Source organism: Psilocybe cubensis, chromosome 4 (genome assembly GCF_017499595.1).
Source record: "Psilocybe cubensis strain MGC-MH-2018 chromosome 4, whole genome shotgun sequence".
NCBI lineage: Eukaryota > Fungi > Basidiomycota > Agaricomycetes > Agaricales > Agrocybaceae > Psilocybe > Psilocybe cubensis.
Genome location: NC_063002.1, coordinates 1814010 through 1835563, shown reverse-complemented (window position 1 = coordinate 1835563; position 21554 = coordinate 1814010). Strand labels below are relative to the sequence as shown.

The 21554-nt window shown below is 45.2% G+C and overlaps 10 protein-coding genes across 10 annotated transcripts; 4 read left to right on the top strand and 6 right to left on the bottom strand.

Annotated features, from left to right (window-relative positions):
* Window positions 1-97: 97 nt before the first annotated feature.
* Window positions 98-734, bottom strand: JR316_0004754 (uncharacterized protein; the record flags this gene model as incomplete). Its single annotated transcript, XM_047890518.1, has 4 exons — window positions 98-227; window positions 281-396; window positions 455-573; window positions 650-734. The coding sequence occupies 4 exons, from the start codon at window positions 732-734 to the stop codon at window positions 98-100; spliced, it is 450 nt and encodes a 149-aa protein (XP_047750279.1).
* Window positions 735-1103: 369 nt separating this feature from the next.
* On the top strand, window positions 1104-3376 carry JR316_0004753 (uncharacterized protein; the record flags this gene model as incomplete). Its single annotated transcript, XM_047890517.1, has 5 exons — window positions 1104-1355; window positions 1416-1816; window positions 1870-1998; window positions 2057-2163; window positions 2223-3376. The coding sequence occupies 5 exons, from the start codon at window positions 1104-1106 to the stop codon at window positions 3374-3376; spliced, it is 2043 nt and encodes a 680-aa protein (XP_047750278.1).
* A 1155-nt stretch (window positions 3377-4531) lies between these two features.
* Window positions 4532-6518, bottom strand: JR316_0004752 (Serine/threonine-protein kinase; the record flags this gene model as incomplete). The annotated part of the gene is made up of 10 exons (XM_047890516.1): window positions 4532-4562; window positions 4623-4847; window positions 4908-5149; window positions 5201-5420; window positions 5470-5496; window positions 5553-5794; window positions 5855-5938; window positions 5992-6169; window positions 6228-6354; window positions 6407-6518. 10 exons carry the CDS (start codon window positions 6516-6518, stop codon window positions 4532-4534), a joined length of 1488 nt encoding a protein of 495 aa, XP_047750277.1.
* Window positions 6519-6931: 413 nt separating this feature from the next.
* JR316_0004751 (uncharacterized protein) lies at window positions 6932-8197 on the bottom strand (the record flags this gene model as incomplete). Its single annotated transcript, XM_047890515.1, has 3 exons — window positions 6932-7160; window positions 7216-7278; window positions 7326-8197. 3 exons carry the CDS (start codon window positions 8195-8197, stop codon window positions 6932-6934), a joined length of 1164 nt encoding a protein of 387 aa, XP_047750276.1.
* A 516-nt stretch (window positions 8198-8713) lies between these two features.
* On the bottom strand, window positions 8714-10581 carry JR316_0004750 ([3-methyl-2-oxobutanoate dehydrogenase [lipoamide]] kinase, mitochondrial; the record flags this gene model as incomplete). Its single annotated transcript, XM_047890514.1, has 12 exons — window positions 8714-8743; window positions 8791-8822; window positions 8879-8922; window positions 8970-9237; window positions 9289-9397; window positions 9446-9473; window positions 9522-9893; window positions 9943-10023; window positions 10080-10102; window positions 10153-10266; window positions 10319-10360; window positions 10423-10581. The coding sequence occupies 12 exons, from the start codon at window positions 10579-10581 to the stop codon at window positions 8714-8716; spliced, it is 1302 nt and encodes a 433-aa protein (XP_047750275.1).
* Window positions 10582-10995: 414 nt separating this feature from the next.
* On the top strand, window positions 10996-13132 carry JR316_0004749 (Transcription initiation factor IIF subunit alpha; the record flags this gene model as incomplete). Its single annotated transcript, XM_047890513.1, has 4 exons — window positions 10996-11757; window positions 11812-12153; window positions 12212-12391; window positions 12446-13132. The coding sequence occupies 4 exons, from the start codon at window positions 10996-10998 to the stop codon at window positions 13130-13132; spliced, it is 1971 nt and encodes a 656-aa protein (XP_047750274.1).
* Window positions 13133-14046: 914 nt separating this feature from the next.
* On the top strand, window positions 14047-15702 carry JR316_0004748 (Chitin deacetylase; the record flags this gene model as incomplete). Its single annotated transcript, XM_047890512.1, has 7 exons — window positions 14047-14260; window positions 14319-14590; window positions 14654-14842; window positions 14899-15009; window positions 15061-15095; window positions 15154-15215; window positions 15284-15702. 7 exons carry the CDS (start codon window positions 14047-14049, stop codon window positions 15700-15702), a joined length of 1302 nt encoding a protein of 433 aa, XP_047750273.1.
* Window positions 15703-16390: 688 nt separating this feature from the next.
* JR316_0004747 (Serine/threonine-protein kinase 26) lies at window positions 16391-18732 on the bottom strand (the record flags this gene model as incomplete). The annotated part of the gene is made up of 6 exons (XM_047890511.1): window positions 16391-16676; window positions 16727-16860; window positions 16917-17236; window positions 17290-17752; window positions 17810-18420; window positions 18480-18732. 6 exons carry the CDS (start codon window positions 18730-18732, stop codon window positions 16391-16393), a joined length of 2067 nt encoding a protein of 688 aa, XP_047750272.1.
* Window positions 18733-19420: 688 nt separating this feature from the next.
* On the bottom strand, window positions 19421-19959 carry JR316_0004746 (60S ribosomal protein L35C; the record flags this gene model as incomplete). Its single annotated transcript, XM_047890510.1, has 4 exons — window positions 19421-19501; window positions 19557-19707; window positions 19766-19870; window positions 19925-19959. The coding sequence occupies 4 exons, from the start codon at window positions 19957-19959 to the stop codon at window positions 19421-19423; spliced, it is 372 nt and encodes a 123-aa protein (XP_047750271.1).
* Window positions 19960-20979: 1020 nt separating this feature from the next.
* Window positions 20980-21534, top strand: JR316_0004745 (Enzyme that catalyzes the fourth step in the histidine pathway; the record flags this gene model as incomplete). Its single annotated transcript, XM_047890509.1, has 5 exons — window positions 20980-21022; window positions 21077-21175; window positions 21225-21275; window positions 21325-21388; window positions 21438-21534. The coding sequence occupies 5 exons, from the start codon at window positions 20980-20982 to the stop codon at window positions 21532-21534; spliced, it is 354 nt and encodes a 117-aa protein (XP_047750270.1).
* Window positions 21535-21554: the final 20 nt, after the last annotated feature.

Below are 21554 nucleotides of genomic sequence, written 5' to 3'. Positions count from 1 at the left end.
TAATATGAGTTGGAATATTTTGCAATGCAAATTATATTGAGACAAGTCCGTGCACTTCTGTATCTAATTTGCATATTGTACGACAAGTAATAGGCAGCTACATATCACGACGGCGGACTGCACCTAAGGCATATGCACACCTGTATGCCTCTAATGCCTGAGCCTGAGAGTCATACTTTTTCTTCGCACTGCCAGGAACTCCGTCAGTATGGTAATTGGCTTCCACACTGGTAAAATATAATTAAAAAAAGGGCGTGCAGAAAATTAGCAACAAGCGCACCTGTGTTGGTAGATACCGGGTACTCTGCCACAAGTAACTGCATACCAAGGTCCATCAACAGGTCCAGTGAATTTGGCCAAGTCAGCTTTGACGACGTCAGGATGGCGTCCCGTATTCTAGAAGAACGGAATATTTGTAAGATAGCAAAAACAGGCAAAGAACAGTAAGGCTCACGTTTGACAAGACGTCGGGTAGTGCCATAGCTAGAATATCGGGCAAATGAATATTCTGCTCCTTGTCGGAAGGGACAGCAGATTCAGAAACAACAGCAGGATCAACAACAGTGCGTAGAGCTGTATGATCTACAACGAGGGAAACCAGGTCAGTGTCAATCACGTTAATCCCACTACAGGCGTATGAAAAGCTTACTTCCAATCGCAAGGGATAAGCGATCAATAGAAGCAATTAGGGCAGCTAAAAGTGCATGGTCGACGTTGGTACCAAAGCTAGTCATAGTTCTTGAGGGTAATTAATGGGGGGAGTTTGAACAAAGGACGTTGTTGTGCATTTCCAACGTCAAAGCTTTTATGCAGGAATGGCCTGGAATGGCTATCTGGACGTACCAAAAAGTGGCGCATTCATACTTAAAATTAAATCACCGGACTCTATCCTTAAGTGTTGGGGCGTGCCTTCCAAGTAGCATGTTCAAGTGAAGATCTGCATGTCAGAAAAAGATCTGGCCTACAACATGCACAGATACCCAGCAAAGGGCTCCACAAAAGATCGAGATCCATCTGAAAGTAGTGTTCCGTTACTCAGACATAAAAAAGTGTAAAGGTTGTACCTCATAACATATCCCTGTTTTCTATTATCCAAATCCATAATGGCACCTCGTCGAAAGACATCTGAAGAGCAATTCACTTTTTTAATGTCATGGATGCCCGAATACCTCCAATGCACAACCAATAAACAGTTTAGCGAGTTCTGGACCAAAGTTCATGGGGCTTACTTTATCAAGTTTCCGGAAAGCGACAGTCTCTTAGCAGAGAAATTGAGTGTCGATGCCGGTACCAAGAACCTAGACAATCTGGCATATGATGAACAACTTGGTGAGGCTATCAAAAAGAGAAAATCAGTATGTGCAGTTTGGCAACAAAATTGCGAAATAGCAAACTTACCATTATCTGTCTTCTAGTATATTATCAACTGGTTTCGAAATGAGTCCTCAAAGTCCAAGGTTACGGCCAAGCCAGTTTTGAAAGGGACTGTGCGGGAGAAGTTCAGCAAAAGTTCCAAGAAGCATCGTCGTCACCATGCAGAGGAAATGTATGACATTATTTATGGAGAAAAAGTAACAAACCTGGTGAGGGAACGGTTGGCAATAGAGAAAGACGACACCATTAGCCCTGATAATGTACGTGCTCTCAATCTTAAAATTCGCCGAGAAGTTCGACGAGAGGCATGGGCCAATGAAACGGAAGAGGTTCAGCAAGAGATAGAACGCGCATTAGAGGAAGAGGAAGAGGAAATGAACCAGCGTACATTGGAACATAAAACCCTCTCCTACAAGTCGCAGACACCCGCGCAACTACAAGAGTATGTGATTACCTCATTTTTATATCTTTGCACTAATATACAATATCTTTTAGAGCAATCGATCAGATAAAGACGGTCTTGATGGAGGTTGGGCAGGATCTTTATGAACTTACAGGATGGTCGGGTGTCTTTATGGTGGGAGGACCTCGTCCAATTGAGGGAGGAAAATGTGCAGTTGCTACGTAAGTGTAATGTTGTGTCTGAAACGTGAACCAGAATTTTCTGACTGAGTCAATACAGCATTTGTATAGGCAAAAATGAAGCTGGACACACATTTCAAGAGGCTTACTCTGAATGGCACGATAATATTGTGCCTCTGTTTGGACGCTGGCTGCACACTAAGTACTGTTAGTAACAAATTTAACCCAAGTGACTGCATAACTTACTGATTTTCGAAATGATATAGCACCACAAGATCGAGCGGCAGTGTCATTATATCCTAACGAGCAGGCCATAACCAGCGATCCCATTTCCGATGGCATTGAAACAGGGCTTTCTGGTCCCAATAGCGTCCCCGATTTGTATCGGATTTCTCCAGCACCGGAGCCTCCTATGTTGAATGCGCCCCTGAACAATCCTTCAGTAATATCGGACAGTGTCATTGACCCGGTTCTGCGTGGTAACAATGTACCACCTGTTGCTGTTGAATCGAATACTGTCCCAGCTCCGCCAATGCCCATCCATCCTGTGCTGCGTACACCTGCTATTGCCCCAACATCAATACCCCATCGTGCTGAGCCAATGGCAACTCACACTGCCGAACAACCTGCTATCGAACAACCCACTGTGACAGCCCCAGTTCCAACGTCAATGGCCCCAGTTCCAACGTTGGCGGCCCCAGTTCCAATGTCAACAGCCCCAGTTCCAACGTCGACGGCCACATTTCCAACATCGACGGCTCTAATTCCAACCTCAATGGCCCCAGTTCCAACATTGGCGGCCCCAGTTCCAACGTTGGCGGCCCCAGTTCCAATGTTGGCGGCCCCAGTTCCAACGTCGACGGCCCCAGTTCCAACATCGATACCCCAGCATGCTGAGTCAATGGCAATCCATATTCCATTTTCTTGTCCTGCACCGAATCCGTTGAAGGCTCCTGTTGATAGGACAAGGCCGGCAGCTACAACCAAGGCTAAAAAAAAGCAACAAACAAAGGGGAAAGGTAGCCGTATATCAAAAAAGTCGGCGTCAGTGAGCAATACAGGCAAGGAATCACAAAATCCTGTGGAAGAAAGCTTACAGCAAGACGCCACCTCGACCGCTCATGATTGCACCTCCACTACTCATGATCATGCAGAGACCCCAGTCATCATAGCTGTTCCTTCTGCATGGGCACGCCAGGTTCGAGAGAATGAGCAAAAGAGAAAGAAACGTAGTAAAGCACTTGCCAATCACAGCGGTCAATACCCTCTGACAGTTTTTCCACCTCCGCCTGCGTCTGCGCCTCTTCCTACACCTACAACCGGACCTGAGTGTGAAACCACTTCAAAGCGTGCCAGAAAGGCAGTAGTTCTAGCTGATGGTAGCGCACCCGTTAGACAGGTTAAGAAACAGCGCCGCTGAATAGTGCGCGATGCCTTGTAAAATAGATGTTAAAAAGGAATGTCAGTACAACCAAGCAGAGTAAATGATATATCACCTTTAATACATATGATTCGTGGGTTATAGAGTTGTGAGATGAGTGATATATCATCCGGAACGGTGATATATCATAAGGAAGTGATATATCAGAAGCGCGCAACGTTGAGTGATACATCATCAACGTACCCGGTTGGTGGTAAGCAGGCCAAAAATGGCCAGTACTGTGGCGGGACTGAATCTGGAGACGCGTCTCCATGGTACGCTTTGAGTCGACTTTGAGTGAATAGAAAGAGTGTAAAAACAGTAGTCGAGTACTTACCTGCTTACTTATGTAAAGACCTCAGACTATAGAAAGCTGATTCTCTATATGTATTAGACAGTAAGAGGAATTGAAAAACGCTCACAAAAAATAACTTACTAATTGTTCTGGGTTGGTTATTGGTAGCATAGCACTACAATGTCAGAAGACAAGTGTAACTTGGTGTAAACCAAACAACAAACGCGAGCAAACGCGTCTGACCACGTGATTAACTCGTAAGCATGGCCTTTCCAAAGTTCAGGTCTGTCTACGAGAGACTACGTACCCGCGTAGATTGCACCTAGAGCAATTCACCAGATTAACCACGAGCAGTAACAATAAAGATAGCTGATTTGAATGACTCATTTCTAATTTTATTGAAGCAGGATTGTGTATCTGCACTGGTATGAACAGAAAGTGATATATCATACACGGGGCGGGCCTGGGGCGCGCGCTGCTGTCGGCAAGCACCTATTATGGAACTGATGGCGGGGGAGCCAAGCCAATGAAACAAATGGCGCGATCAGGCCAAATAACCTGCAGGAAAGGATGGGGGATGCCGATAATGCCGGATGAAGGAAAGGATGATATATCACCAAAGTGCTGGGAGAGCCGTGTAAAATATATGATATATCACATAGCCCGGATTTGTAGCTAGAAGTGTTAATATATCACGAATGACTTGTAGCCATAGCTATGTGATATATCAATGTGACTGCTACGCCTGGCCGAATGTACATGGTCTACTGTCCAAGGTATACGAAGTCCACACCAGGAGGAAATTTATAACCTGTCATCCACATCCCTTCTTCCAATCAACTTAATTCTCCAGACCAAGCCTACGAAACAGCAAATCGCTTGAAAGTATAGCTGCAATGACACATAAAATATTATGAGGACATAGGACCCGTATAATGTTGAATCACAAACCCTAAGAATGCCATATCTTTGCTGGCTGCATTGGGATCCACAGTCGTATTCTCCGGTACTTGATCCAATTCATCCGTCGGGAAGTAAGATGTATCAGTAATCGAGCGTAGATGTGGAACAAAAGGTGCATCAATGCGACGAATAGTATCCCAATCCACACCATAAAAGAAGTGGTGCTTTTTTATTTGTTCCACCGTCAATCTTTTATCTTGCCAAGTAATTAACCTAAGATTCTCTATCAGTTAACCTAGATAATTCAGTGTAAGATCATGAAATGTGAGGTACCGTCGTATGAGGTCTTCAGCTTCTCGGCTCAAATGTACATCGTCGGGTAGGGCTAAATAGTGTTGCCATTGCATAATCTTCTGATAGGTTTCATGCGTGTTTTCTGAGCAGAAGGGAGGGTATCCCACAAGACACTCGAACATGATAGCGCCTAATGACCACCAGTCACATTCTTTCCCATAACCTTTTTGTGTAAAAATCTCGGGGGCAATGTAGTCTGGTGTCCCAACAGTAGAATAAGCCTAGAAATACATGTCAGCGTGGTTTCCCGTTATCTGTGGTTAATGAGATACCAGTTTCCGACGGTTGGCTTTCCAAGTTGCAATTTGATCTTTGTTAGTCATGGTCAAGTTTATAGAGTTAACCATAACACTATTGCGCGATGCTTGGGCAGCAGTTGGAGGAGAATTGTTCCCTGATTCCAATAGGCGTGTGTAATAGCTTGAATCATGCTGCTTATGAAACCCAGTAGAAAGACCGAAATCACTAAGTTTAATGTGTCCATCTTTATCACTGTGGTTGGTGAGTATAGCATCAATACTGGATTTTTAGGTTGACATACATCAAGATATTATCAGGCTTGATATCACTTAAAAAAAATGAAGTTATATAACTTGCTGGTAATTAAGGATAAGGGCAACATACCGATGAATAAAACCGAGGTTATGAACGGCTTCAATTGCTAACACACATTCCGCAAGATAGAATCTTGTTACATCTTCGGAGAATGTATCGTACTTGATGAGCATCGTCATCAGGTCTCCACCAGGGAGAAACTCCATGATGAGATAAAGGTGTGCTGCATCTTGGAACGAGTAAAACAGCTGGACCACCCATGGTGAATTTGATTCTGCCAAAACATCTCGTTCTGCGCGTACATGAGCTAGCTATGGTATAAGATAGGTGTCAGGTACCTCTGGAAATGGAGTGTCTGTTATACTTCTCACCTGATCTTTCTTCAACATCTCATCCTTCTTCAATAACTTCATGGCATATATCTTCCCGGTGTCTGCCTTTTGAACAAGTCTGACCTGATAACGTCGCGTTCAGCGGATATTTGAACGACAACATGCAAAAATCACACCTCTCCGAAGGCACCCTTTCCAATGACTTTGACGGTACGAAAGTCGTCTAGTCCAAGCTTCGTCCGCTTCATGCGAAGGAATGTTGATTCCTTTTTGCCAAGTTGTTGCAGTTGGCGATTCTTGCGTTCTTCCGGCATGAGATTCTCTGATTGCAAACGCCGTTCCAACTCGACGCGCCTTCATAAGAAAGCACGAGAATCAGTATTTCACGCCATACAGGGACGTTGAAAGATACCTTGTATTCCGTTCGATTGCAGAATCGACCGCAACTTTGTAATAGTGTTCCAGCTTCATTTGCGCACTTTGCGCTTTGGTCATTGCACTTTCCGAGAAACCATTTGTGCTTCTATCGAAATACACATCTACGAAGAAAAGATGAAAATGTGGCTTGTTTGCTCCTGTGAAATAACGTACAGTCAGACGGTTTACTGGTGCCATTGCTACTGGGAGTAGTCGTGCTGGTCACTGAGGGTTGTGATTGCTTTTGCGCATATGATTGCTGACCGTTGGAGTTGGAAGCAGACATAATGGTTTAATACTGCAGTTATAATTTGTTAGTCTATGGTTTGATCATATGGTAATGGTCGCAGAGTAAGAATGGATCAAGGATTTGCACCAGGTGCCCCAAGGTGACAATCCAAACGGTGTTCGTGATCGGGATCAAAGCACATGCGTCCCATCCCATTTGGAGGCATCCCCAAAAGGCTCTCCTGAGTCACAGATGAGGACTATTGCCAGGTTATTTATTTGATCTTGCACACAGAGATTGATACATATACAATATTATTCGATACATCGCAGGCATAAAGCATAGTAAATCGGTAATGGTACAATTCAATGTTACATGTATTAGATACAGTTTATCCTTTCTTCATGGAAGGAAACGAGGCCTGGGTAGTGGGTACTGAGAAGTAGAAAATGAGAAATGTATGAACCAGATCACTGAAGGTGGTATGGGTCACTTTGAGTGCTGAGGACACTGTCGCGCGAGGAGCCAGTCGAGTACTGAGAAAACCGAATCGAGTTTGAAGAAGCAACAGAACGAGGTGTACTGGGTACATTGTGATAGCGGGAAGTAGGCCTTGATGGTGATTGCCAGGAAGGTGGTTGAGATTGGTGAAACTGATGAGCATTTGGTACTTGGCGATTTGCTTGTTCATATGATGATCTGTAAATGAAGATGCTTGCTTAGAATATCTGGGCCGTTATAATTTAAGACCTACTCATGGTACTGTATATCTGCCTGAGAAGGACGTATTGGAGCCATTTTCGAGGAAACAGAAGAGCTAAGAAGGGGTCAGCAGACGTCAGGATAACGATGGTTGCTACTTACTTGTAGAATGAATAAGCATCATACTGTACATCTGATCTGATTGGAGATGGTAAGCTGCTGTGTATTGCTTGTATAGCTGTTATTGGTGTCAAATTGGCCTTTCCATACGCAACCAAAGGATCAAATTGCACACGTGGGGTAGAGGGTGAATTAACTGCTTCTGAACGACTCCGTGTGTGACTAGATGGGTGAGGAACTGCGCTATGTGGTCTTGGTATGGAGGGTAAGGATTGCCGTGCAGGTGGGTGTGGTTGGGGAATCTGAAATTCGCGATAAGGATCAAAGGCATCCTCGTCGTTCACGGAATGTGCCTGCGGGTGGCCACAAACGACAGATGACGTATAAGAGGTTCGCTCATATGATGATGAATGTGTTGGGTGGGCAGGTACATTGGTAAATTTCTGGGCAGGTATTTCCTCACAAAGCACATTGGGAGGGAAAGGATCTTTGCTGGTAGAAGAAGCAATCGACTTGCTGGGAGGATGACAGGAATGGGGCGAAGAATCTAAGAAGGTTCTATTAACATTTGAGCTGTATTGTGACTGTGTTTTCTTCTCAATGCGTAACGGCACAACAGAAGGAAGACACCGGACAGAAGATTGGTCACTTTGGGAGCTCGATTTGTCGTTAAATAGAGAGACAGTGTTTCTGGAAGGCGAAAATGAAGCTGAACCATTCAGAGTATTCGAAGTTGTTGCACCTGAAGTCAACGTCGGGGTGTTTTGGAACACATAAGGATCGTATCGCTGCCATCCATCTGCGTCGACGTTGGGAACTGGCGTGGCTAGAGATAAGGTTGTTGCTTGTGAAATTTTCCGATCGAACTCTTGTTCGGAATAGGCTGGAGGTGGGGGGACATAGTCAGAATCCATGCCTTTCAGGCAGGCAAGTCAGTGGTAAGAAAAGAGATGAATACATTCTCGGAATTCCATCCTTTGCGGCCATGTACGTCAAATCCGGAAATGGCAAGATTGACAGTGCCTTCTCAAGGTCACCGCCCCACCGACACTGCTCATGCCAGCTCTTTTTACAACTACCAACAAACAAAATCACTATTCAGTCACTTCCTCTGTGAATTTGGTATACTCATTCTCCAGATAAATCGAGGCATCTGCAAACTATCGATTTCGCTTGGACTGACTAGTCTACACCAATTGGATCCGTGATTGCTAACACTCCGATGAATGTGGGTTTAAATTTGTCTTTTGTTCGGCAGTTGTTTACTCAGCTTGCTATTGACCAGTATTGACCTTACACAAACTATACTGGACATGCTGAACAGCGATACACTTTATTCTGTCATCGATCATCGAGTACACACATAGTGCGTTCAGTTTGGATATAAAAAACAACGAGCAAGGTGTAAATATAATTGTTACCAATTGAAGTCAGACTTCAATTCCTTCTAAATTTGTCCCCTATCCCCTTGTCAGACAATGCAATTTCTAGGTGAGCATATACATACTAGTTTAGGCAGCCGTAGATAGACATCGGTACCTGACAATGAATGTATGTCAGTATGTTGTGTATGCTTTGTGCACTTGTGAAGTCACCCCATCCATCTAAAGAGACTAGATCCAAGGTACCCCCAAAATACCTAAGCCGAAATGAATGGAAGTATGACATTGAAGAAGTTCCACATACGTTGCATATATGTTGCTCATAGGCAAACCTATCCCTATTCGAGGCTGTAAAAGTTCATGGGAAATCGTATCAGAAGCCGTAGGGTCCTTTGCATGTGCCTTATGCCAATTCCCAACTTGCTCGTCGACAGTGGCCCGCAAACCATTTTCACTGGCCGTACGTAGTGCACCTATCCGAGAGTCTTCTAGCCTTGTTGAGTTTCTTACATGTGAAAAGGAAAACAAGTCGGAAGCCTTCGACAGCTGGTCACGAAATGCAAGTCCTCCACCTACGAAAAACTCATTGCAAACCGGATAGAAACAGAAAGTTATATTCGTACCTTGGTCACTTATTCGAATACCAACGTCATGCTCGCCAGCGGCTATCGTAACGTGTATAGGCGGAATCGAAGATTCGTTCTGATGTTTAGAATAAGTTGCCAGCATGGACTGAAAGATTGTGAGTTATAGGTAATTAATAGATATATATGTACATACATTTTTCAACAATTCGAAGACAATATATCTAGGATTCGATTAGGCATAGACTTGGTAATTTTGAAGTAGAACATACTCAAGGTGTTCACGAATATAGGCAAATGTCGTTGAAGAGTGTCCATCAATCTTCACCTCCGGTAGTTGAGAAGAATCTCTTGGGCCGGAAGAGCTCATGGACCAGAGTGGACTTTCTTTAAGGAGTCTAGCACATCTTTCAACACTGCGCTTTACATTCAGCCCCGTGAAAATAATTCCGACGTGAGGTTCTCCATTCGTTTCGCGGCCGCGACCGGAGAATGTATCAGAGAGGGCTATATGATGTTCAGCCAAGACACGACGTGAAATACGGGATATAAGCATTCGGCGCATGAAAGAATCAAGTTCATCAGGTGGTAGATGAGGGGAGGCGAGTGAAAGTCCGAGTGAAAGATTTGGGATAACAGGAGCACTGAGTTTTGTCAGCTTCATCGTTTATGCTGAATCGGCATAAAACTCACTGCTCATTTAAAAGAGTCCCCACAAATTTGCAAAATTGATCATTCTCTTCAAGAGATGTGACTGGGGGGTAATTTCGAAGCCTATTTGAAACAATAAAATTAGACGAAGCCACTTCAAAAGTATGCAACAGATATACTTCTCAAAAGCGGACCAATACAGCTGAATTTATATTAACATGGATAAAACTTGGTTATTTAATCACAACGGACCTCGTAAACTTTGGCTACACCTTCCTGAGTCACGACAACGTAAGGTAAAGCCTGGAGATCCCGTAACCTGTGGGCAATTCGAATAGGAAGCTCGGTCCTGACATAGTTGGCACTCTGTAATGAGATATGAAATTTGCCGCAAGCAAAATACTGGATAAGAACATACCGTTATTAGTCGCTCTTCGTTCATGTGCCGACCAAAATAGACCTGATTGAAGACACATTGATATTTTTTTCTGTGTGAGTAATTTATAATGTATTGCTACGCACAAGCTGGCGCAAGGTCAACCTTTTCGCCTCCTTCGCTGCATAGAGCTCGAGTTGTCTATTCTGATAAAATAACAGGGCGGAAGGCTGATGATGAATGACCCGACGTATCGTCTTGATTCCACATGCGATAGGTAGATGTCCGTTACCAGACTTGAACATGCTAATATCGAGGCAGATGCAGCATGGAATAAGTTGCAGTATATTGATTTGCAACAAGGAACGGAGAGATCAAGGTTTCCAGTACATCGACAACCTCGAATGCCAATGGAGATGAGTCAAAATGCACAAGAAGCCCGAACTTGACTTCGCTTTGAAGTCACTCGGACCGACAAGGATGGTTTGTCAATTACGTAATATACAGTCACCAGTGGCCCTTGCAACGAAACCGTGGCGGCTCAGTTGCTCTTCACTTTCTCTTCATCGCTACTTCGTATATCCCTCTTCATTGACCAGTGGCAACTTTCTCATTCTACTGCATGATATCTAACCTTTGATATCACCCAACCCTTAGCGTTTTGTATAAATTGTTCTCTTCTTATCGTTATAACGACATTACACGTTCCAATTCCAAAGATGGCACCGAAGGCATCCATGGCTTTGCTCTTTCATCCAAAGAAAACACCAAGGAAGGAAACACAAGTAGCTTCTCCAAAGCCAGGACCCTCAAATTTAAACAAGGCAAAACCTGTGCCCAAAGTTGAGGACGATGAAGATGAGGGCCTCAAACTTCCCGAGGCGCCATTTATGGAATTTAAACTGTTGTCCTCAGCTCTCAATGGATGGAGATATGATATCATGAAATTTGATTCTCGTCGCCCCGTGGACATTCACAAATGGACTCCACCCGTCAAGTTGAATAGAAAAGACTTGCGGCGGGACGAAGGTAGCGCGAATGCTCCTCCTGAGGCAGTGGGACCTATGCTTGGTGCGGACGGAAAGCCTGTCATTGGAGTAGATGGAAAGATGGTTATGGTGGATGCTGAAGGGCGCCCTATCCATCCCTCAGGTGCTGCCGGTGGATCAAAAGACAAGGGCAAAGCTGGAGGAGCCAAGAAACGATTTCAAAGGAAGACTCGACAGGTGTTCTTTGTCCCAGATGAAGTCCGTCAGCTGAGGAGGGAGGAAAGATATCCATGGGTATTGGAGGATTCTTCTCCCACCCAGAACGAGGTGTGGACAGGTCAAATGGACGACGCCACTAAAGCAGAGACACACGCACTCTTTATGCCAGCGGCAAATCAGAACTTCAAGTTTGTTCCAACTCACCGATGGTACAAATTCCAAAAACGCCTCAAACACGATTTGCCTACCGACCTCGTAAATGTGGAATCATTGGTAATACGAGGTCATTTTCAAATTCCATCTCATTGATTTACTTTTTCCGAGCAGTACAATCAAAATCAGAAACGCGATCCTCAACAATGGCTAGCTTCGCGCAAGGGTAAAGCTGTATCTACCGCTACAGCTGCAATGTTCAAAGCTGAAAGCGGGGGTGGAGGAGGGTCAGGCAGCCAGAGTTTAGGTCCAGGAGGTCGCAAGCTCAAGGTGGTGGATAGTGGAATGGATCATCTCTTCGATGACGGTGAAGACGGTGACGGTAGTCAAAGACGCAGAAAAAGGGAACTAGGCGAAGATGGAGATTTAGATGAGCAAGTTTTTGAGGAGGACTTTGCTGATGACGATGAAAAGATGGAAGTCGACGAAGACGATGAAGAGGCTAAAGAATTAGAGGTTAGTCTACTATTTCTTATCTCATTTCTCTGGAAACATTCATCAATCATATTTGTAGGAACGGCTCAAGAAGGAATATAAGAACGCAAATAAAACACGCGAGGCAGGCGTGGACGAATCCGATGACGACGAAGAAACTGGCCCGACTAAACAACAGAAAGCCATGCAGAAGTTAATAAGAAAACAGGAAGGCAATGATGCCTATGACTCAGAAGATGAGCAGAACCCTTACTTCTCCGTTAGTTGTCCCCATATAACTGCAGATCTTTACATCTTGCTGACCGATATCTAGGGCGAAGAAGAGGAAGAAGAAGAGGAGGAGGTCGTCGGAACAGCCACCGCAGCCATACAAGAACAACAACAACAACAACAGTTGGAATCGAGGTCACAGACACCGAAGCCAACTGCTCGCCCTGTGGTTAATGGCGGTACACCTGCGCCGGGTTCTCGGGCAGCTTCTCCTACTGTTTCTCCAGGACATGGTGGACACTCTGTGGTTGCCAAGCGTGCGACAAGTCCCAAAGTACCGAAACCGAAGGCGAATATTAGTAGGGGAAATAGCCCTCTTGGAGGTCAATCACCACTTGGAGGCAGCAGGGCAACGAGCCCTGTTGCTGATATGTCCAATGACCAAAAGACGGGAATGAAACGAAAAGCCGATGAATCGCCAGAGAAACCTGCCACCAACAATCCAGTAAATGGCGGAGTGCCTAGTAAACCAAAAAAGCGCAAGCCCGCACCCGCTGTTTCTCCAATCACTGTTTCCCCGGCAGAGCTTGAATCAATGCTCCTTGCGTGGTTAAAGAGCACTACAAATGCAACTACTAGGGATTGCATTCATCATTTCACGCCTTACCTTACCGACAGGGAGAAAAAAGACGAATTTTCGGCCATGGTTCGAAAGCATGCCTCACTAAAGGGTGGTATATTGTCTTTAAAACGAGCAGGGTCATCAGCACCTTCACCGCCTGCTAGTTGAGGATGATCTTTATGAACCTGTCTTAAGACTAAGACTACACATCGTTCCACGACCTACTTACTTTCATCTGAAACGCGTATTTTACGTCTATAGTTACAGAACAATTGGGGTCAACGATAGCGACCTTTCTGTTTTATACAGATTATAAGATGTCCACTGTACAATATGTATTGCAAAGTTTCTGAGTCAAGTTTTCTCAACACTCATATAGGCAGTGCGTTCAGTAAGCCGCATAGGCCCACAGACAGTCATTTGCGCTGTTGGACCACAGGCCCCTCTGCTTATTAAAATACATATCCAAACAAAGGTTTACTGAAGTAGTCGAAGTCTCCTTGTTCTCTGATGCCGAGTTTTGCCGAGTTGTTTCGTTAGATCTCCGACGGTAACCTCCGGATTAGGCAAGCCAGCAGTTGGTTATGAGGAACTTGTGAGGAACATCACTTGGTACTACAGGCTCATCTACTCGAAACATCATACCCCAACTAGCTCGTATTCGCGTTGCCCTTTAAACTCACCAAAGGTTATCTTGCGTAACTGGTCTCGATGCCGAATGGGAAACATCTGATAATACCTACTTCGAACTTCAACAAGTTCTTGTGGTTTCTGCCGCATGCAACTGCGGAGTCTCGAACACGACTTTCGGCAGTGAACGATTGTCGACGACTGAATGCTTTGCGGTGCCAACTACCTACTGAGAACGTTCTACTTAAGTGCACTGGCGCTCTATACGATCACCCAGATTTCGCTTCATGCGGATTAGATATAAATTACACCACTTGGTGGTTATAATCACCCATTTGTCCTGCCTCCAACCTACCCTATAACCTCCTGTGCTCGCATCCTCATTTTCTGCTTGAGAGTTGGTCTTAACTCTCAACTCCAAACGGGCTTCGCCGCTCCGTCAACGGATCAATATGTTCAACCTCAATGCATTCTACCTTTTACCCTTCATAATATACTATGTTGCAGCAGTTCCAACCCGTAGCGCGGATGGAGAAATGAACAATATCCATCTACCGTTCAACTCTCTTTCAAATGACTGGTTTCATGATGATGATCATCCTGTTCACGCGTTATTCAAACGGGCACCTGGAGAAGACATTGAATTTCCTAGCATAGGCACTCCAGGTATGTTTCTCTGCGTGATTTTAAGCCTATTGCTCACTTTTACATTGAATCATATCAGCCTGGGCATCTGGATATCCACCTGGCCCACCAGACCCAGCTTTACTTCCAGTAGAATGGGTTCGCGCTCTCGAAGAAGCTATTGCGGCTGGGAAGATTCCGGATATTCCTCAAACGACCAACTACCAGGGTTCCAGCCCTGTTTATCCTTATGGCATAAATCCATCTAGCCCAGAGATATGCTCGTCGACATATAAATGCCGAATCCCTGGTGACTTTTGGGACTCTCCTAATGGCGTTTTTGGGAGTTCTTTCGATGATGGCCCAACACCCGTTAGTCTCATATGCATTTTCTTCCAAAAATAATTAAATATTCAGACTTTTTATTTAATATAGTCGACACCACTTCTTGTTGATTTTTTGAGTTCAGTGAACCAAACGACGACGCATTTCATGATTGGTATCAAGATGCTCTATCAGCCTACTCAGCTCCAGGCCATGATCGACGCAGGCCATGATCTTGCAATTCACACTTGGACACACCCTTATATGACCACTCTCGATAATTACCAAATTTTGGGACAAGTGCGTCCCCTTCTCCTCCATGTAACCTTGACCTATCTTTTAATCTCTCTTCGTAGCTTGGCTGGACTATGCAACTGATATACAACTCGACAGGAGGTAGGCTTGCGAAGTTTTGGAGGCCTCCTTATGGTGACTCCGATAGGAGGGTGACCGCCATTGCCAGAGAGGTATAACGTTCAACACTCTTTTTAAAGAGGTCTCTCTTATCATCTTCACAGGTGTTTGGCCTGCGTACCGTAATCTGGAATTACGAGTAAGTCGAATTTCACCTTTAATCTTAAAATTATTAACGGTTAATTGCCGCACTTTAGCACCGACGACTGGATCGCAACACCGCAAGAGATAGGCTCTTCCATGTCGCAATTCTTAGCTGGTATGTCCATTTCATCTCGCTGTAACTTGTTGCTCATCATGTCTCCATTGTCATTATCTTTGCCCCAGCCCCCAAAAGCCCCGGTCTCATGGTCCTTTCGCACGAATTGACTGACATGATGGTTTATGCGTTCATCAAATCTTTCCCAGAAATTGGAGCGAATGGATGGCGGTTTTCCTCTCTTGCCAAGGCATTAGAAGACGGGCGCCCCTATCAAGATTCTTCAAGTTCGGGAGCTCATAACCTGCATCCTGATGGAATTGTTTTGGATGTAGAACCTTACACCTCTACGGAGCTTACCCCATCTCCCTCAGCTACGGACTTGGTAACAAGTAGTGCCATCACACCCAGTCCTTCCGCCATATCTGCCAACACTGCTGATGTCACGAAGAGTTCAACTGCCCTCAGAACTTTCCCTCTGTATCTCCCCGTGTACATCTATCTTTGGACATTCTGCGCAATCGGGGCTTTAGGGTTCAGTTTATGAAGGTCTTGCATGGACTCTATTATGCATACTACTCCACCCACCTCTTTGCTAAAGCCCATTATCACCGTACCTCGAGCATTAAATTCCCGTTATATTGGCTACCTTGGACTTAATTCGGACGCTTCAATTGTACGCAAATTTAAACACGTAGTATTTTTATTTTTTAATGCCCATTCAAGATTATATTAGAGATAGTAATTGTCGCTCATGTCGTTACGGACCTGTTTTGTAGATTTCGAAATGAAGTTGAACAAGCCCACCCACGATTATCGCTCAGGAAACCACTCATTCAAATCCATTGAAAATACTGGAACATTGTGTTTTTGCCCTCAATATTCTTAGTCGACATTTCTTTGACCGGAAACTAACCAATAACACTGCCAGCTGCATATTGTGCCATGCCAATGTCTTTGCAAAACGATAAAAAACCAAGAAAGCTAATAAGAATGATCATTGCTTTGGGGGGGTCATAAAAATCGTTAGTTACGTATAAAACACAAATGGTATAAGATGTAACATGTTTTGTGGGTTCATGACTATGAGAAAGGGCAGGTGGAAGGCAGGATAGCTGAACTGGTCACCAATCAATTACTATATACACGCCATTAGATGAATCTTGGTGGAGGTTGGGGTTTGTAGGTAAAAGATGAAAACAATGTCGAAATATAAGATATGATAAGGCAATAATTTAGGAAGAAAGGATGTTTGGCCACTTGAGTTTCAAGCCTTCGAGCCAACGCATATAGAGCAGTTCTGCAATAGGCGACTTTCTTGACGGTGAATCTGGAAGTATACTCGTTGATGTTGACTGAGAGACAGACGCAGTGGGACTTGACGTTGAGGGAAGACCAGAAATTTCTTCTGTTTCCTCCGTCACTACAAGCCCCTTCGCTGTCATCTCGCTCTTACGAATAATTCGTTTGTGGGGGAACAGTCCCCGTGAGGTTTGCACATGCTGCTTGATTGCAGAATTTCTGACATCGAATATAAGCACGGAGACGACAAAAAAATGACCACTGCGTACTCATTGATTCCCTGCAAAATGTCGATAATAACATTATATGCGAGCTCGGGGTTGGCATCCTTAAGTTCAGCAAATCCTCTTTGCAGCATGCTGAGAGATTCGATCTCTCTCGCATCCATGTCATCGTGGATTTTCTATGCAAAAGAGAGTTAGTTATAAGCACATAATTATTTTAACGAAAGCTGCCTACTTGGCTCAAGATAGGGAGAACAACCTCATCAATTAGAGACCGACCTGCATTAGCAACCTCGCTTGCGTTTCGCTTATGCGAAGGAATAGTTGGAGAGCGTGGTGAAGAATTACTTCCATCTTTCCGCATATTCCCAACAAATTCTGATGACAAACGTAGGGATCCCAGGCCATCTACCTTTTTGACAGGTCGTATTGTGTCAACTCCGGTTCCCAAATCAGCGGCACTTAAAACAGTCCCTGCACCATCAAGGGAAGTACGAGCTGCGTAGGAAGCACGACGGGTCGACCGTACAGAACCGGTATATGCAGGGGGTGCACCTAAGGATTGCATCAATTGATAGAACGAGACTGAGGAGCAGAGTTTGCTATACCTGGTGGCCCTTCTTCAGTCTGAGGGACTTCTTGTGACAGAGGGGTCTTGATTATGACTGTCGAATGTGCAGCGTCAGGGTTCATACCCAGAGAATTCGATATCACAGGGTCGCTGCCTTTAGTTGCGGCACCAGTATCAATCGATTCTTGACCATCGGCGTCGTAAAGAGACTCATCGTCATCTTCAGCCACCATTCCTGGGGGCATGGACAAGTCATTAATTGTACCACGAAACGTGCCAAGAGCCGACATTGTCTTGACTGTATCAAAATTCCAGTCACTCCTCATGGTATCGTTGGCATTCCAGGTTGGGTTGGCTCTGAACGAAGTGTGATTGACTTGATTTTTGGCTGGGGAACGTGCACGGAAATCCTGATAACGCTCGATAAGTTCAGTCAAATATGAAGTTTTTTTGGCTGTTCGGATAAAGCGATGCTGAAGCAATTCATTGGCGCTGGGACGCTAGAAGTTGAAGTCCAGGCGTAAGGAAAGATTGCCATAGATACGAATGTGACTTACTAGTTTGGGATCCTTGGTCAGACACTGGGCAACAAAATCTTTGAAAGTTGCAGAAAACGGGCCCTCCAAAACTGGGGGTTTAGCCTTGGGTATCAAAAATAACACACGCATGGGATGGTATTCGGCAAGAGGAGGTTCCCCCTTCGCCATTTCGATGGCGGTAATCCCCAAACTCCACATGTCTGCTTTGGCATCGTAGCCTGCCTGTCTGATTACTTCGGGGGCCATCCAGAATGGTGTTCCCACGAATGTATGGCGAAGAGTATTGGTAAGTTGAGCAGCCACGCCGAAATCAGCTAGCTTGACTTTGCCAGAGGAAGAAAGAAGAACGTTTGCCGCCTTGATATCTCGATGTATAGTTCCCTCGGTATGGAGGTAATCCAGGCCCAAAAGAAGCTCGCGACAGACCACGGCAATATGAGCTTCCGAGAAAACGCCTGGTTTGAGCAGATCCAAACAAGACCCTCCAGCCAAGTACTCCATAATGATCCATAGCTTATAATTCACGACAAAGGATCCATAGTACCGTGTGACGTATTCCGAATCGCATTGTGCAAGACTCGCAATCTCCTGCTGGATTTCTGATATATCGTCGTCGGAATCTTCGAGGTCTGCACAAAGCAGATGAGATTGAGATTACCTGAAGATAAAGGACAATCGGGAGTCATACCAATCTGTTTGACTGCAACAATCTGCTTGGTATCGTTGTGTATGGCCTTGTAAACAGTCCCAAAGCTCCCGGTGCCTAATTTCTCGAGAAGGGTATATTGGCTAGCCGGATTGTTACTGGGAATGGGATGTGGCTCGCGGGGCCGGGACTTAAGCTCTGCCTTGGGAGAAGGGGGCGATGAACGAGGAGCCTTCTGCTGTGAACCAAGGTCGTCAGACTGGGACTGTCTCCTGAAGATCTGGCTTGGAGACATGGTGAGAGGGAGAGAAAGGAAGGCTGGTACTATCCGCACATCCCTCTGACCTCATGGGTGGGGAATATCCCAGAAAAGACGTATGTACATCCACGTGCAGATTGTCATTACAACAACACCCTTGACTGATTGACAGACTCATCTCATCAACAGATGGAAACTCACCATTAGAGATATTGTCAGCGTTGTGCCAGTTATTCAGTTCAAAAGCAGATACGACCTGTCGTCCCAGACAAGAGCACGCCTGCGGGCTGTGGTGGTTGGTGGTGGTGGTGGGAGGATGAGGGTGCGAAACGCCAGAAGAACCAGTAATTGATCAGGGTCTCTAATAATATGATGGTTTCCAGCCCAGTAGCTACTCAGGCGCACACTTGGTCAAAGATCGCAATTTGCAAATTAAAGACTTGAACTACAAAACAGGTCCACAGCGTCGAAATGGGGCTACAGGCGCAGAGAGGTCGATATCCGTCTTCAAAGTCTCACTGCCTTCACTGTCCCGTCTCGCCCAGAAAGTCGCCGTATGCGATTACATAATCCGCTTCGCCGCGCATCACTCAGTTTCTTCGGTCATGTGGCATCGAGATGGTGCTTGCGCATAATGAGAAAAAAAATAGACGGACAAACGTAGTTACAGCATATGCATATCCCATAATTGACGCCGTCCAACACCCCTCAGCTCCTCCGATGCTTAGGCCTTGACAGCGTACTTCCTGATAGGGAAGTTGGCGTCCTTCTTGGCCTGCTTCAAGGTCTTCAGCGACGCCTCGTGCTATCATGTTCACCGTTAAGATCGAATGTCACAGAAAGACATGCTACGGACGCACCTTGGTCAACCGCCGCCTGATGGCCCTTGTCTTCTTCGTTCGCAGGTCCAGAGGAAGGAATTTCTTGCCCTTGTAATATTCCCGGAGGTTTTGGCGGGCCTTCTGGTTCATGACAGTCAAGACGCGAGCGATAGACTTGCGGACGGCAGAACTGAACAGGATTAAGAGATATTAGTGTTCCATTCCTAACCCAAGAGCAAAGCATTCACATTTTGGTCAATTTTGACGCTGATCCACCGGCAATCTTCTGCACTCGCAGAGTGAGGAGCTCATTCTTCAGCTCAAGAAGTTGCTTCGACAAGTCATTCTTGGACCTAAAAATCGCGTCGTTCAATATGTTTTCATCCAGCATCTATATCGCCACGCACTTGGATTGGAGTTCGTAGGCCTTGACTTTTGCCATTTTAGAGGGATCTGTAATTTGACATGTAATTTAGCATATGTTCCGTCTCGACCACCGAGTCCCGCAGGGCGAACAAGTTCACTATCTCCCCTCCATCATGTCCGAACAGTCCCTGAGGTGGCGATGGTTCAAACAGCATACAATCATAAATTACTCACCTTGAGGAGCGTCGTGCTGTACGGTGACCAAATTCCCACTTCCACATCTGCGTCCTGAACCTTAATTTTATAAACTGTAAAGTTGATCCCACGCCACGATCTTGTATTATCTTATCTTATCTCATATTCGATACTTTTCTGGTGATCTTATCTTTCCGGTTGACCCAGACCATGACTTCACCTCGTAGTTTGTTCAGACCATGTATTGACCTTCATAATGGCCAAGTCAAACAAATCGTTGGAGGAACACTTTCAGACAAGTCCCCTGATGCGCTAAGGACAAATTTTATTGCAAGGTGCTCCTCGATCTTTGAGAAACCACCATTCTATTGACCGATCAACCGTCATGCAACAATTACTACCAGGCAAAGTGCTGGGGAATTCGCGAATCTATACAAGAAACACGATCTTCAGGGTGGACACGTTATCAAACTAGGGCCTGGAAACGATGAGGCCGCCAGAGATGCATTGTCAACATGGCCAGGTTCAGTGGCCAATAACGTTGTCGCTGCCTTATGATAATTGACGACGCTCAGGTGGTCTACAGATCGGAGGGGGGATAAATGACAAAAATGCGAAATCCTGGATCGACGCCGGTGCTAGCAAAGTGAATTAACTGTTTCTTTACGAATCTGGACGCTTATCTTACAGAATGGAATAAGGTAATAGTTACCTCCTACCTATTCCCTGATGGTAAATTTTCCCTTCAGCGGTTACAAGCTGTGTCGTCGGAAGTTGGAAAAGAAAGACTGGTAGTCGATGTCAGGTCAGGAATTCATCTCATCACTGGTCCGTCGTAAAGTTCAATGACCTATCTCCACCTATTAGCTGCCGAAGGCGAGGAGATAAATGGCTTGTCGCGATGAACAAGTGGCAAGATATAACGGATATGAGCGTGTCGAAAGGTGTATCACCTTCCTCTCCATTCATCTTGCCCATAACTTACTGCTTGCGTAAAGAATCATTGGACATGTTGTCCGAATATTGTAGCGAATTCCTTATCCATGCCGCTGATGTTGAAGGACTATGTCAAGGCATCGATGAAGACTTGGTGAAAAGTGAAGTGCTTCACCTTGGATAAATAACAACCCTGTCTTATCTGTCCAGAGCTGGGTGAATGGGTAACAATCCCAACTACATACGCGGGGGGCGCCAAAGGTATCTCGAAGTGCATTACAAGGCTCCAGAAAAATCTAACTTCGATTAGATATCTCCGACCTCGCTCTTGTCGACAGGCTATCGCAGGGACGCGTCGATCTGACATACGGAAGGTGCGTGGCAGTATTGTCTGATGCGACTTAAAGTTAAAGATGATTACAGTGCGCTTGACATGTTTGGTGGGACGCAAGTTAAATTTGATGACCTCGTCAAAGAAAATGCCATCCGAAAAGCCAAAAACAAGATAGCATATTCATAGCACTGATATGATACAAAACG